The sequence below is a fragment of the Nasonia vitripennis genome, chromosome 1 (genome assembly GCF_009193385.2).
Source record: "Nasonia vitripennis strain AsymCx chromosome 1, Nvit_psr_1.1, whole genome shotgun sequence".
NCBI classification, from domain to species: domain Eukaryota; kingdom Metazoa; phylum Arthropoda; class Insecta; order Hymenoptera; family Pteromalidae; genus Nasonia; species Nasonia vitripennis.
The window spans coordinates 25,515,344-25,531,564 of NC_045757.1; the positions used below are offsets into that span (position 1 = coordinate 25,515,344).

Below are 16,221 nucleotides of genomic sequence, written 5' to 3' on the forward strand. Positions count from 1 at the left end.
AGAGAGAGAGAGAGAGAGAGAGAGAGAGAGAGAGAGAGGAGAGAGAGAGAGAGAGCACTTGTATATCGCTCGCGTGTTTGTTTCGGCGCGCGGAATTCCAGAGAGTTACCCCGACGGCCGACGCGAGTGTGTAGAGAGCAGCGGGTTTTGATTTTGTTGGATATAGGTTTTCGCGGATGTGTATATAGACAGATATGCCGCGCTGCTGACAAATAAGCTTTGAACAAGACCGCCGGCGACTTTAGAGACGAGCTGGCTATGCGATAAAATGGTGTTTATGGTACGATGACCGCGATTGGAAGTTGCTCGAGTTTAGACGGTTATAAGGGGACAATGATTTTTTTTATTCTCTTTTAGACTCTTTACAACATCAAATAATTGAATTTAATTGAAGCATCGACCACAGAGCATACGTTAGTGTGCTGATTATATCGTACAAGATTGCTATATATTCTTATTATAATGTCGATGATTTCCTGATATGATTGTATTTGCTCGCAATATTAGATTTTTATTACTTGCTGCTAAAAGTGTAGTAAAAATTCACCGGCTTTTAAATTACGCTCATATCGTCGTTACATTTATACGAAGGCTATAGCACAATTAGAGATAAGCTCTATTTAAAATCTTTATCTAAGTTCCAGTGAACTTGCGGCAGTATCCTGCAGTGTGATATCTTAACTTTAACAGCAAATTAAAAAGAGGCTTCTCCCGAATCGTGCTATAATCTTCTTAAGAATTGTGAAACAGGTATTAAACGAATAGAATGATTAATGACGATACGCATGAATTTTCCAGCGCTATGCTCGTTCGGGGATAAAAGCTTCGAAGAGGACGGAAAGTTTTACTTACAGGAACTAAGAAGCGGCGCACTTCCGCAAGAGCGTAGGCGATCCTAGCGTGCGCCTCTGCTGGCGTCGCGTAAGCGGAAATTTCGACATGCAGATCCTCCATCAAATGTGAAAACTTCGGATCTCCGCTCACCCTTAATTCCTCTTCCTGCGGCATATTTAAATCGCATAACAATACATCATGTGAAGCGCGCGAACAAAGTGCCTCTTGCACGCGAGCTTTATCGTTTTCGAAATTCATCTGCGGACTACCACATTCGGTACTTGTATTTTGAAATATTACACCACATTACAAGCTATTTTATAATCTATATCATTTGCAAATTAATCTGCCCGTTTATTACAGAAACATGAATAAAATTAATTTATGGACATAATAAATGCTACCCAAAATGTGCATTGAAATTCGTTTCAAATTATTCAGTTGAAAAATGCTGATTTTACAATTATGAGCAGACGAATATAATTTTGTACGAAAGGATTACTACCTTTTGTCTATCTTTCATAGATCCTCGTCCAAGCACAGCCATTTTACACATCGTGTCCTCCTGCAATCGTTTCAGCGAGTTTCCTTTTGGTCCTAGAAGTTTGCCCACGAAATTGAACTACCGAACAGAAATTTATTTATGGCATGATTTTTTATTTTGATCGATTATAATTTTGTAATCTGCTTCATCTGCAGAATTTTTTGACGACTATTACAAAAGTACAATATTATGAAACAGCCTAAGTTACGATTAAACTTATATCGTTTACATGAAGAACTTTTAACATATGAAATAAATGTTTCACAGTCTTGGTAGTTTCGGAGTTTGGAGAAATGATGCTCGTTATTCCATTCCCAAAGGTAGTGAACAAAACATTAAATACATAAGGTACGATCGTTAAAAAGACATCTTTTATGGCCAACATCAACGTTTATTGCTACATCAAACCCTTAATGCTCTTCTGCTGGCTAAATAATCATTCGCTCGTTATGCACTCTAGCCGTTATATTTTAGGTAAAAATCAAAAGGCTGTATTAAAAAATATCACGATCGCCGAAGAATTCACACGATTGAAAGTTAAAAATTCACGCGAGCATCATCCTAAAAAGCCCAGCCGAACTACAGCGACGGCGCATGAAATCGACCCCGTTAACCAGAACAAATTGCGACGGAAAAAGGTTAATAAAAATTATAATTATACCTATAATTAAAAAAAAACTCGCGAATTACTAGCAGCCTCCCTCATTAGCGCGAAACTTCGCGGCAATCCGATGCTCAAAACTTGGCTGTACGTACACCCGCCTCAGTCGCGTACAAGATTGCTTACACACACGTTTCTATACTCGTTTGGCGCGCGAAATCACGCTGCTCTGCCCGTCTATACCGCTCGTATCTTTTCCTCATCGCAATAACGATGAACAACAAGGAAAATAAGAGAGACTTTGAGCTACTCATGGTCAAAGGAAGAAGCGGCTATTCGAGTTTTCCTTTGTTTAAACAAAGGGCGAGGTCAAAGCGAGAGGGTTTTGGTTGCGAAGAAAAGTCGAGTGTTCGACGCTCACCTTGGGATGATCGCGAACGGGAACTTGGACTCTGACGGCGACTTTAATTGGTTTGTCCCTTGTGATGTCCACCATCCGCCGCTCGCTACCGTCGTAGCCGCCGCCGCCGTTGCCACGTGGACCCAGTCGGCCGCCCCCGCCACCGCCACTGCCGTTGGAGTCTGGAAATAAGGCATTTCATTAAATCAAAAATTTTTACTGTTGTCGATGATTGCTAGTATTGATATGATTTATTCTTAACGAGTACAATTTTTAATTTAACGTCGTAATGTTATTGATTTCTGTTACAATGCCGCTACCCTAAGCGGGTCTTGGGCGTTGTCGTCCAGATCGGACGGGTGGGTGCCTCTCACCACTACACAGCGCGTCCTTAGGTTGCGGATAGACGAACAACCCCTCAGAAAGAGGTTAGCTGCGAATAAATTGAATATGCAGCCGCGGACAGCCGATAGGAACAGGCGTGGGTGTGACGAGCCCACACTGTCGAACGCATTCATCTAGAAACACTACGCAAGCACCACAACAACAAAAACACTTCACATTATCTCTTATCTCTCAATCTATCTCTTTCATCACACATTACAAAAATGGGCCAAAATCCTGCTGCCGAGGAGGATGCGGGAGCGATGACAACTGCCCCGAAAGGGGATGTGTAGAATGATTCGTCACCTGGTCTTACGCGGTAACGATGCCAGCGAAGGCGCGCTGCCTTGCAGGGGGGCGTTAGGATGCGAGAATGAAACCGTAGTGTGTCTGACGACGAGTTGACACTGTCCTCGTCAAAGTCGGAAAGCTCTCATACTTAGTTCTAGAGAGGTATGGGGGTTATCACCTCTAGAACGGTGGACTCACCTGCGATCGGAACAGGATCCGAAGCGCGCGGGTTTAACATAACATCATGGCTCAAAAAAATCAAATCAGAACCAAAAGGGACTTAAGGGTCGGAACTTGGAATGTTCGCAGTCTATACAGAGCAGGTGCGTTTAAAGAACTCGTAAAGGAAGCTGATAGGTACAATCTAGATTTGGTAGCAATACAGGAATCGCGGTGGCCAGATGGCGGAGTACTAGCATCGGGTAACTTCACGTACCTGTATGGGGCCGGGAGTGGGGGAACTCTAGGCACCGGATTTCTCGTAAGCAAAAGCATCATACATTCGGTTAAAAGTTTCAAATCCGTCAATGATAGGCTCTCGTACATCATTATCGAAGGTGAATGGTATAGATATGTATTTATTAATGCACACTGTCCTACGGAGGACAAAGAAGAAGAATCTAAGGATCTCTATTACGAAACTTTAGAGCAGGTAATCGACCAGTTCGCGTCTTACGACACAAGAATAGTATTAGGCGATTTCAATGCTAAAATAGGTAGGGAGGAAATGTTTAGGCCTACTATAGATAAGGAAAGCCTGCACGAAGCCAGCAATGATAATGGTATTAGGGTCATAAATTTCGCGGCGGCAAAAGATCTTATAATCAAAACTACGTGTTTTAAGCACAAGAACATACACAAGGCAATGTGGACATCGCCGGACGGGGCCACACAGAACCAAATTGATCATTTCCTCATTGAAAAAAGACGTCATACTAATGTTCTTGACGTAAGGGCTTACAGAGGGGCAGATAGCGATTCGGACCACTTCCTAGTAGTAGCCAAATTAAGAGCTAGACTAGTAGCGAATCAAAATAGTAAGCGAGCAAACAAGGTAGAAAGCTTATATAAGATAGAACAGAGCGAATTAGGTACCAGATAGAAATTAATAACAGGTTTCAGGCACTTGAAGAAGCAAACACATCGCCGGAGGGGAATTACGAACCGAATAGCTTATGGGGGGACATCGAAAAAATGGTAAAAGAGGCCGCGAACAAAGTACTGGGTAAAAAGAAAAAGCCAAAGAGCAAACTATGGTTTGACGAAGAGTGCGAACTCTGGTTTGAAAGGCGCGAAAAGGCTAAATTAGATAGCTTACAAAATAGAAGCGATAGGACCGTAGAAGAGTATTCTAACGTAAGGAAACAGACGAGCGCGAACTACAGAAATAAGAAGCGGGAGTATCAAAAGAATCTTATTAGGAGAATAGAAACTAACAGTAAGGAAAATAACCTCCGCGAAATGTACAGAGGGATTAACGCCATCAGAAAGGGTTTTAGGAGTAGAGCGCAATTGATGAAGGACGAAAACGGGGACCTCGTAACAAATGACAACGAATTACTGTCGCTGTGGAAAAATTATTTCGATAAATTATTAAACGTGCACGAAAATAGCGATGAATTAGGGGACGAAATTCACACTGCTGAACCCCACGTGGAGGAACCGAGCTACCAAGAAGTAGAGGCCGCGATTAAAAAACTAAAAAACAACAAAGCCGCGGGAAATGACTCTATACCAGCTGAGTTACTCAAATATGGGGGCGTCGAGCTCACTTTCAAAATCTATAAACTAGTATGTGCCATCTGGAAAAATGAAACAATACCCGAAAATTGGAAGGAATCTATCATTATACAAAGTTCTGTCAAACGTAATACAAGCTAGACTCACTCCATTCGCGGAAGATATAGTAGGAGATTATCAGAGCGGATTTCGGCGCAACAGATCGACGAGCGATCAAATGTTTACCATAAGACAGTTGTTAAAGAAAAAGTGGAAATTTTGTGAAACCATACACCAACTATTTATAGATTTTAAAAAAGCGTACGACTCTATTAAGCGAAGCAAAATGTATCAAATTCTAGTACTTCTCGGTGTACCGAAAAAACTCGTGAGATTAATTCAAATATGTCTGAACGGAAGCACGGGAAAGGTCCGAGTAGGCGGTAATGTATCAGAACCCTTCATGATACGCGATTGTTTAAAACAAGGGGATGGACTCTCTACGGTGCTGTTCAACTTAACGTTAGAGTATGCCGTTAGAAAAATGCAGGTTAGCCAGATGGGCGCAACGCTTAATGGAACAACGCAGATACTAGGCTACGCAGATGATTTGGATATACTGTGGGATTCTAGGGAAACGGTAGCAAGAAACGCGGAAATCCTTATAAAAGCGGTGGAGTATACAGGGTTAGAAGTGAGTGAATCAAAAACAAAGTACATGATTGTGGATAAGCTAGGCATCTGCAGAGGGGAGGAAGATCTCAGAGTTGGGAATTTTACTTTTGAAAAGGTTAGCGAATTCAGGTATCTGGGTACGACCATAAATGATAGAAACGAGATTAATGTCGAAATAAATAAGAGACTCCATTCGGGTAATGCTTGCTTCTACGCCGTGAGTAATTTACTTAAGTCGAGGCTGTTGTCTAAAAACGTTAAAATAAGAATATACAGGACAATAATACTGCCGGTGGTTCTGTACGGGTGCGAAACGTGGGCTCTCACTAAGCAGGCGGACAACCGTTTTAGGGTATTTGAAAATAAAGTCTTGCGAAAAATATACGGGCCGAAGAAAGATGAGGAAACCGGGGAATGGAGGAGACTACACAATGATGAGTTACACAATCTGTACGCGTCACCAAATATTAACAGAATAATAAAATCGCGCAGATTGGGATGGGCAAGGCACGTAGCGAGAATGGGAGACGACCGTACGGCAGCGCGTGTCATGAAGGGCAGGCCGATGGTAACGTGACCTCTAGGTAGACCTAGACGTAGATGGGAGGACAACGTAAAAGCGGATCGAGTAGAAATAGGACGGGTGGGTGTCGATCGGAGAGGTGCATCTTGGGTGGGGTTGACACAAGATAGGGCAGCGTGGAAGGCTTGCGTAGATGAGGCGATGAACTTTCGAGTTCCAAATGCGATGTAAAAAAAAAAAAAAATGTTATTGATTTAATTTAGAGTGTGGTCGACCTTCGAGGGGTTTCGAATTGCGTATTACAATAGAGATTGCATCTCTTTTACGTAACTCTTATGATTATCATTTTAATCTCGTTGATAAACGGATTATCGAGAAATTCGCGCTGCATTATGTACCCGCACGTGTAAGATTGTTGATATGTACCGCGCACTTATAAAAACTCCTACAATCGCTAAAATGTGTCCTTCAATAAGTTAAAGTTAAATTGTGTTATACCAATACTATATGTGCAGCTGTACAATTAATCAATCACATGTCAGCTTGAATTGAAACAACGGATTCACTTCAAGCTGACATGTGATTAGACTCCACGCAACAAAGCTAGATTACTAGTCTATAACTAATCTCAAACAAACCAGCAAATAGCTAAAGCCAAAGAAAAAGCCAGCGAACACGCATACGACGCAACGCTCGATCGACTAGCTATCAGCCTAATAGAGGTGCGCGCAGAGAAGCCTGAATACAGCAGCAGCAGGCCGTTCTTTCCCTCTCACTAAATCCCAGTAGCACAAGCTCTGGTCGTCGTCGGCCTTTGTGCGTGAGCGCCGGAGCGACGCTGAAAAGCGTAGTCTGCCGTCTGGTAGAGGGAAAGCTCGCAGCGCATAGCGCGTCGCTCAAAAATGAATGGAATTATCCGCCCATCGAGCAGAAAGAAAGCTCGCGAGACGGACTAAAAGGAGAGGAAAAAAAATGAATTAGCCGCGTCATTAGTAGAGAGAGAGAGAGAGAGAGAGAGAGCCACCCCTCAATCTACCGCCTCTTTTGGATCTTCCCGTGCCCGCGCGCCTCATCATTGTCGTCATCGCGTCCAGCTTTTTTTCCATCTCCTTTCTGCTTCGCACGTCACTCCTTTGTTGCGCTGTATTGTGCGAGAAAGAGAGGGAGAGATGCTCAGCTCGGGTCCGCTTGCAGCGAACGGAGGGCAAATAAAAGGCCGGCTAGTGTGAAAGCTCTACTACGGAGCAGCTCCTACGGCTAATTTCGCAGCGCGCGCGCGACAATGGCCCGTTTTACGCGGCCGTTTGTGCCGACCTGCAGATGCTATCCTTGTGTTTTAAGGTCGCCGAGGCAAGTCTAACTTTTTCGAGAGACCTGCAGGAATAGAAGCGCATAAGTGGAGTCGCGCGCGCGTGTGTGTGTATATGCATAGCTCGATGAGCTTTGGATCGTCGCACAGCGATAGCGAATGTTGGACTGAAACTTTAGACTAGTCTTACTGTGAAATTGATTACAATATAATGTGAGAAAAGTTTCAATAAAAAATAGCTAAAAAGTCTTATCGTACTTCTGGATCACACTGTAGAGATGACATTTCCGCTATACGAACATTGCTGTTATCCGTACCGAGAAATTAAAAAAGTATTATCTGTTTTTATTACGGTTATTCTTAGCCAAAGTACTAGGCATTTAAAAACAAAAATATATCGGTTATATCAGCATACTGGCGCACGCTTGAAAATAAATAGACTAATTCCAATCCCGGTTCGACAGTATCAGCGATACGAATCGCAAATCGATCTGCTGAGAATTAAAGTAATTGGATATTATCTAATCTCGTCCGGCCGAATATTCATATAAACGCGTTATAGACTGAATTCTAAGCAGTCATTCTTTCTCACGTTAACATCAAATATGTATACGTTGATGTTAAGTGTGCTCGGCCTTTTGGCCGTTTCGCAAGGTGGATATTTTTTATCAATTTTTTCGTGAATAATATTTGAATGAATAGTGAGGTATAGTTCGCATTTTTTACTAACTTTTTATGTTTTCACAAAATCCAGGTCGTGAAATCGGCGATTTTGGACCTAACTCAAGGGTAGTCAATGGAATAGATGCCAACGTTGGCGAATTTCCATTCCAAGTAAGTTGTATCATTAACTCGTGTCCTTACTGATTATTTATTATGATAATGTAGTTTTTGTTGAGCTGAATGATTGAAATGTGCATATGTTCAATATACCGATATTTCAAAAGTAAAGTTTCTCCGCATAAAAAAAACAAATTTTAAAAATTCTATAAAAAAGAGTCGAAAATGTAGGTCAATCAAAAAGTTACAAACTGTTTTTTATTCGGGTCTGATAGAGGTAGTACTATACATTCCATTCAATAGATAAGCTTTTACATTTCACTTTTTTAGTTGATAAATATATGGGTCAAATAAATGTAACACATACATTCATGAACAATATAAATAAAGCAATTACTGACTTAAAAATTCAAAGCAGAACTCGTATTTTATAGGTTTCTCTACAAAGGAATGGACGTCAGCACTATTGTGGTGGATCTGTTTTAAGTGCAAACTACGTTATTACTGCTGGTCACTGTGTTTACGGGTAAATTTATATTACATACCTTATCTTTTGATCCATGTACATTTCATGCGTATGCAATAATGATCATACGATTGACGCAAGCTTCAAGGAATTCAAATACGTATCTAATAAATACTATTATGTTATACAATAAATGTATGTATAGGTAGTCTAAATAGAATTAACTGCGTATCCAAACTAAAATGAATAATACGATTAGTTTATAAATATCATTTTGTTCCTTTTTATATAAGTACCGTGATACAGAGAGTCAAATTTTATGAATCTTGCGTTTTTATGTGTATCTTGGATCATTGATAAAATGCGGCGCGGCAGTGGGAAGGCCTAATACAGATATATAATCGATAAGATTTTAAGCTCTCTAGGAAAATTATTTAACATTATTCGCCACATATGTTTTAAATCTTTTTCTTTTCTCGTATTGTGTCATTGAAATTCTCGACATCCATCTCGACTCCATTCAAGTTCACTTTATAAAATTAAAAAAAAAATTGAACTTCAATGAAAAAACTAAAGTCATATATGTTTGAGCACATTTAACCAATTATAAATGAGAAAATAATGCATTAGTTCACAGCTTATCTGCTGACGACGTATTGCAAAAATAGTTATGCATGCATGCCTATTAATAATATTATGATTAAGTTTACAAGACAAGACGATTTAGGAAATTTCATTATAAATATGCTAATTTTAAATTGACCATCGACTAATGCTGCATAATACTTATAATTAATACATGTTATCTTTGCAGAGAAGAAGTAGAAGAAGTGTCCGCTTTTGCAGGTACGATAAACAAACAAGAACCGCATAGCGTCCACCAAGCTATCGAATTCAAACTTCACGAGCAGTACAATCCTAAGAATCTTGCCAACGACATAGCTCTGATTAAGGTAGCATCAACAAAACTACTTTTATGTAATTCAAATCATCGGAAAACAATTGTTCAGCAATTTCAAACTCTCATTTCAGGTTAAACCACCATTCGAATTCTCCGAACTTGTAGCCCCAGTTGAATTCCCATATCCCCATGAAGAAATCCCCACCAATACCCCAGTAGTTTTGACTGGATGGGGAAGACTTATATCGGTATGAATGCAATGTTTAATTGCTAATCAAATTTAATAAACTAACACAGTGCGCGACTTTAATTTCAAATTTTCTTTCAGTCTACTTCGGCCACTCCCCTAATTCTTCAGAAAGCTCTAATTTACGTCGCCGATCAGGAATTCTGCCGCGTGAAAAATGCAGAAGTTAGGCAAATGGTTCTCAAGACCAACATTTGCGCTTATAATTCCAACGTGAGGAGAGGCCAATGCAATGTACGTTTTGATATACGCGAGCACACGCGCTATTGTCGATTAATGTAGCTGGACGTGAGATTAATTTTTTTGTTTACTTTTTTCAGGGTGATTCGGGTGGTCCATTATCCATCGGCAGAAAGCTTGTTGGTATTGTATCCTTCTCTTACAAGGAACCTAACCCCATGTGCGCTAGTACCACCTATCCAGGAGTTTATACCAGAGTATCTGAATATATTGATTGGATCGTCGCGCATGCAACTGTATAAAGAATTGATACATGCAGTTTTAATTTCACAATCATTTGTTAATTATTGAAAAGCCTATGTAAATAAATCTATCAATCATATCGGAATTTTGTATTTAACTATGCAGATTTAAAATTGAATATTATAATAGGTTACATTTTAAATATAAATTAAAGATTATAATAACACATATCTTAAACAATTTATCTATATTTCCTTGCAAGGCCATGTCATTTTCAAAGTATTGATTTGCTATATACCTAAACTTTGTTAGCAGTGTATGAAAAAAGTGCTCTATAACCATTAGCCACACTTTTAGCCGTGAAAAAAGTTTTTTCTGACCAATTTATCGTTATTTATCTGTCGTGTATCAGGACACGCTCAATCAATCGTGTTGGATGCTGGGAACGGATGATTTTAATCGTTTCTGTTCTACAGTGAAATGATAAATCAGATACGCGATATTGTCGCTTGAAATTGTGCAGGAAAAGAGCAGACGAAAAGATAGCAATAAACTAATCGAATTTTTTGCAGTACAATCCTCTCTTAAAAAAGTGATGAACTTTGTTAGGAAGCATTTAATTGATGATTGGTCGCCTGGTACAAGAATTAAGGCACGCGAATTTTATTACTTAATCTACAAACGCTTTAAACTATTAAACGCTTTAAAAATATGCACTACGTTACACGAAAGTTTTTAATCTTATAACCAATCTTTTAAAAATTGTATTTTGAATTTTTTGATATACTTTTTTCTAATACTTCAAAAAGAATAAATAAATGAATTTTAAAAATACAAAAACATAAATCAATGATACTTATTATGAAATTTAGTAAATCGATTATTATAAATTATTTTAGGCGTGAAATAAAAACTAAATCAAAAAGTATTTGCGCTATTTATTTGAAAACAATCACATATATCTGCATACAGAAGTAGTGAAAGCAAAGTAACGTATTGAAAAAGCCAATCACTCATCATCAATCTGTCAATGAGTAGTCCCGTTCTGAACGCACATACCCGCACTTTTTCTTCGGTATTCGGCTTTTTGAATTATTCTCTTTGTTTCTCCTATACTTTTTAATCACTTACAGCTTCGTATACACTTATATGCACGAAAGTATTGGTATGAAAAGTAACAAATCAAATAATTATATAGACTAATCATTATATTATTCCTTTTATTTTAGGTACATATACCTAATCCTGTTTAGACTATATACATTTATTGTATAATATGTAAGTTTTTTAGATGTTACAATTCAAACAAAAAGTTGAATTTCAACCTAAAAGTCAAAATCTTCATAGTCCTAACAGAAATCGTGCCGCTGATCAATAAATTTGCAACCACAATGTGTGCCTTTGCATTAAATATTAGGCTCTTAACTTTGGTTGTGTAGTGGTGGTTTACTCTTGAGACAAAAGTGAATCCCAAGACTTGATAACTGTGTTACCAAGACACGAGAAAGTTCTCTTTAGTTAGAGGATAGTCAAAAACTTATGTTAAAGGCTTTTACATTTAATTTTACATAACGCAACCGTGAGCGTTTGTGTTTCTCCGTTATGAGAGTCATATGAAGTTATGCGTCGCAAAAGTTGTATTTCAGTTGACAGTGAGATGGGCTTAATTACGTCTCTTATGACAGTCCTTTATAATGCTATTTTCTATACCAACCTCAGAATTATTCTACTTTCGACGCGGAAACTTTCTTAATCAATTTTATTATTTTACGATTTTTTTTACTGGAAATATTTAAATATAAATATAAGTTACAAACATGATTCAATCATGAAAGACAATGCGAACAAAACACAATGTAAGGAAAACAGCCGTGGCTAGGAAAATAGGTTGAGTGTGGATGTAACAGTTAGTCAATTTAGTGTTCAGTTTTGTTACTCGAAACTCGACACAGAAAGCTATCTGATCGTATCACGCACGTATCGAGTGATGCTGTATTGAGTATGGAAGTGGAAATCGAGCTGGTCTTCTGTTATTCTAATTAAGTCTTTAATTATTTGTATCAGTCGAACTTGTTTTCAACATCACCATATATGGATTAAAGTTCAATATCTCATGAACATATTTAAAATATCATATACAAAAATGAATAATACTCCAAGTTTAATACTTGAATTTAGGGCTGAAATCGCGTCAATTTCCTACAAAATTACTCCCGCATGCAGGTAGTTAAATATTGCCTCATCGGCGCAACTTCCACTCTGCATACGTGAACGCAGAAAATGCATTATCCGGCTAAAATGAACTGAAATACGATTTCTAGTATGTCACAGTGAACGAAGTCATTATGTAACAAATTATTACTGTGTCAAAGTTAGCTTACACAACAAAGGTATATTTCTTATTTTTAATGCGTCGCCATATGTGTAAGAATAATTTCAAAATATATTCATGATTAATAACAGCTCTACATTATAAAGACACGAGGGCGAATAAAATCTGCGAAACAGTATTTCGCCTGAAACTTGTAGAAAAATAGGGCCATCACAGAATAAACGAAAAATCTCATCAAGAATAATGAAACTTCAATCAGTTTCTTTAATTGCCCTTGAGTACAGTATAAGCGCTCGGCGACGGCGGCGGCGGCGGCAACTTGCCCACTTTCCGCTATCTCTCGTTCTCTTCGCCACTGCTCTTCGGCTCTCATCACGCTCTCTGGCCTTTCCCCGTCACTCTAAGTGCCCGAGCTAACGCAATATTATTAATTGCGAATACGTGTAACGCGAACATGGCGAGCTCTCGCTCGCACTTTTGCTCAGCTTTAATTTTCAGCGGATCTGATTAGGTGTGCGCTGGTACACTGATATTCGAAAGATAACGCAACGAGTATTGTAACGCGCAGTTTTGCAGTTTATTAGAATATATTATACTTATACCTACTTCATAATGATGTGCGCCCAATACATACGGAGTTATATATACATATACATACATAACATGTAATATAACGATGCAATCCAAACAAATATAACAATAATAATTTACCTCTAAAATATATTAGCTCAGCGTAATTCAACGATTTTCGGATTTTGGCATTGATTGATCATTCGCTTCTAAAAAGAAATATAATTTTTCTCGCCGATAAAGCTGAATTTCACATAACATATAATATAATCCGTATCGAATTTCGAAATAATGATAATACATCAAAGGCTGAAACATACGATTTTCACTCGCTGTCCGATCGCAGCTGGACCACTACTACTACTTGATCGACGAGCGGAAAAGCTGTCTGGTGGCGATCGAGTGCCGTCGCTACTCTTCAGAGATGCTTGTGTTTCGTCGAGTATCGAGTTTCATCGAAAGAAGCCTTGCTGCGTTGCGTGCGCACTTAGCCTCGAGTGAGTGTAACGAGTCCGAGAGATAAAGAGCGGACTGACATGAATGGAAAAACATTGACTGAGAGTATCGGGTTCTCTGTGTAATTATCCTCTCGATTCTTTGGCATGGTGTCCAGCGGTTATAATGATTTTTTTGATGAAATGAATTTGACTTACAGTTTTTGTTGCAGATAATTGAATAAGTCAAAGCTGCGTAAAGGTACGGCAAAGTTATGCATCGAGCTAAGCTCGATGAGTGAAATAAATTTAAAAAGGCTTCACGGATAAAATATCCACCGCAGTGATTTGTCATCATTTTTGGGGAAAAAAATTCCCGCACAGCGAGAGCCTCCACAATTCACGTAGTTATAAAGGATTTTTTCGCTCGGGGAAATTTTTTTAATTATCGTACGACCAGCTGCTGCTTTTGCCTCTCATAATCAGCCTGAAATTGGCGCAGTAATAAGTTGCTCGAAAGCATTTAGTCATCCTAAAATTTTTAACGAATTCGTACGGTCCCGCGCTAGCAATTTCTATCGGAATTAAGCATCGATCATTTACCGCACGAATCTCGTACGTGTGTGAAATCGCTTAATTAAGCGGTACTTATAATTATCTGCATATAGCGCAACCACTCGTGCGCGTATCTTTTACTTTCTCTCCCGACTTCCCGCGGAAGCTCCTGGGACAAAGTTTACATATTTAAAGCTTAACCACATACTCATAGCGATCTCTTCATTTTCCAATTACACAGAGCTCTGCTTTCCGAGCTGCAGCTTCTCCAGCCTTCTGGCTCGCGAATTAGTTCCGTGCGACTGGTAATTTCGCGATTCAATAAGGTATACCTGCGCGGTTAAAGAGTTCGCGGTGAAACTAATAGATGCTATCATCCTTTAATTCGGCGAGTATCTCGAATTACATGCGACATGTTAAATGATAATATGAATGTAAATTTTTCCCATCGAATAATATTGAGAATATCATTATGCTGGAATGAATTATATCGATTATTGAAGTGTATAACGCAGCGCAGTATACTAATATATGTTGTCTACGCAGCTATTTCAAGTAAACACATCATTATCAGCAAACTAGGTCAATCATAAATAGGGTCTTGTATCGCGAACGAGGGGATTTTAAACGATTTTAACACACGTTTGGTCCAGTCAGAGAAATCATGCGCCAGTCGCAACCTCGTCTTGCCGTCCTTTCCGCATTCATTTTTTTGATAAAACGTGCGCGTCGGTGCTGCTGCTGCAGCACCTGCACTTCAGCAAAGAGTAATTATTTTTTCTCGCTTTGTTGCGTCGAACCGTGAGCGAGAGTGCGTATAGTATAACGCCGTTTTTCATGTAAATGGTGGTCCAATGGCGTATAAAAACAAAAGAAAACGACCTGCGGCGTGAAGAGTATAGATCATCGTTTCTTAGCTTGACTTTACCAATAGTGGTATTAATTACACTTTTTTTCTTCGTAAAAAGTGAATATTTTACGAAAATAAAACAGAAGTTTATGTTAGCAAAATGTATGTACATTCTATACCTTAAAAGTTAATAACGCATAATCGATAAAGATATTATGATGTATGTATGGTATAGTTGGGACATTTGAAATTTGAATTGGAAACTCTTTAAACAAATTCAGCTGGCAAAATCGACCATGTCTTCTTTTCTCATTTATATTTTAAAAACCAGAGTGAATTTCAAATGCAAATAAGCCTGTTGAATTAATTTTAGGACTTATTTAAATTCCATTAGCAGAGCTTGGCAGAAAATTCGTGTTTTATGTAAAACGTTTGATCCTCTTCATACCCCCGGCGAAATGAAGTTTACTGTCAAAATGAAAGTACGCGTCGACTGTAGTTAAACTGGATAGCCGATCCGGAGTAAATACCTTGTCTATATTTATAAGCTAACACAGTCGATAGTTCAACAAGTGACGTCTGCTTGAAAATAAAATACAAAGGGTATCCAAATCATGGGAAAATATAAAGACGCCCGATACCCCTGCGTGCTAAGAGAAAATAATTTCGCAGGTGTGAAGCGTAATTTTCCATCCCGAGCCATTGTATCGAATCCAGCGATTCGACGCAGATAATCCTGCGCGTGATTACGTTCTTATCACGCGGCTGCGTTGTTCCCGTTTCTCAATCATAGGTCACGAAACGTGTATGTATATAGATACGACGTATCCGCATATATATAGAAGTGTCTTCTCTTTAGCTGTCGACCTCCACACGGAAATGTAGGAAAAGTCGAAGCGGGGGATATCACCCTCCAGAGAAGAGAAAGCGCTGGGGAACGAAGAAATTCTCGCCCGAGCGTGTGGAATATAATAGTCTATATAATACATTGGGGGAGAGTACTTTGGATTGTTTCGAAAGCCGAGGTGTATTCCGTTTTTGTCACGATTGTCCCGCGGCATTTCGGGACGTTTCGGAATCGACAGCGGAAAATTAGTATTGGATCTTTTAAAAATAAAATGATCATTGTTATGCGCGTACTGCGCATAATACGTACGCATACATCTAAATCGAGTTTAGATTAAAAACCTCAATAAGTTTGTTATAAAAATTGTTAGCATAATATATAGCATAAATTTCTGAAAGTCTGAAACCACTTCATTTATGAAAATATACGCATTAGATCATTATAAATACGATATATAAAAGAGTATCAAACACGTATGCAGTCGTAGTGGATATTATCTGTACATGGATATTTTAGGCTGTTTCAATTCATTCATT

At 38.9% G+C, this 16,221-nt stretch overlaps 2 protein-coding genes and 1 long non-coding RNA gene across 4 annotated transcripts in view; 2 read left to right on the plus strand and 1 right to left on the minus strand.

The window, feature by feature from the left end:
* The window catches only part of LOC100118106 (RNA-binding protein asd-2), a 75,824-nt gene that overhangs the window by 11,693 nt on the left and 47,910 nt on the right, over positions 1 to 16,221 (minus strand). For both annotated transcript variants that reach the window (XM_031933576.2, XM_031933575.2), the window contains exons 2-4: positions 2,401 to 2,561; positions 1,340 to 1,456; positions 853 to 999 (exon numbers count right to left, since the gene is read on the minus strand). In XM_031933576.2, coding sequence (XP_031789436.1) covers positions 853 to 999; positions 1,340 to 1,456; positions 2,401 to 2,561 — 425 coding nt within the window. The remainder of the gene's footprint in view (positions 1 to 852; positions 1,000 to 1,339; positions 1,457 to 2,400; positions 2,562 to 16,221) is intronic.
* On the plus strand, positions 44 to 1,246 carry LOC116418374. Its single transcript, XR_004228387.1, has 2 exons — positions 44 to 280; positions 799 to 1,246. It is a non-coding gene; the product is annotated as an uncharacterized LOC116418374 (long non-coding RNA).
* Positions 7,223 to 10,236, plus strand: LOC100678766 (chymotrypsin-2-like). The gene is made up of 7 exons (XM_003426165.4): positions 7,223 to 7,934; positions 8,035 to 8,114; positions 8,495 to 8,586; positions 9,341 to 9,479; positions 9,559 to 9,675; positions 9,756 to 9,908; positions 9,995 to 10,236. Exons 1-7 carry the CDS (start codon positions 7,886 to 7,888, stop codon positions 10,154 to 10,156), a joined length of 792 nt encoding a protein of 263 aa, XP_003426213.1. The 5' UTR covers positions 7,223 to 7,885; the 3' UTR covers positions 10,157 to 10,236.

What these genes read in the sequence shown, in the direction of transcription:
- LOC100678766 (XM_003426165.4), top strand. Translation starts at nt 7,886, where the DNA reads ATGTATACGTTGATGTTAAGTGTGCTCGGCCTTTTGGCCGTTTCGCAA. An exon ending in GCTGGTCACTGTGTTTACGG is followed by an intron (nt 8,587 to 9,340) that starts GTAAATTTATAT and finishes TTATCTTTGCAG; the next exon opens with AGAAGAAGTAGAAGAAGTGT. An exon ending in GATGGGGAAGACTTATATCG is followed by an intron (nt 9,676 to 9,755) that starts GTATGAATGCAA and finishes ATTTTCTTTCAG; the next exon opens with TCTACTTCGGCCACTCCCCT.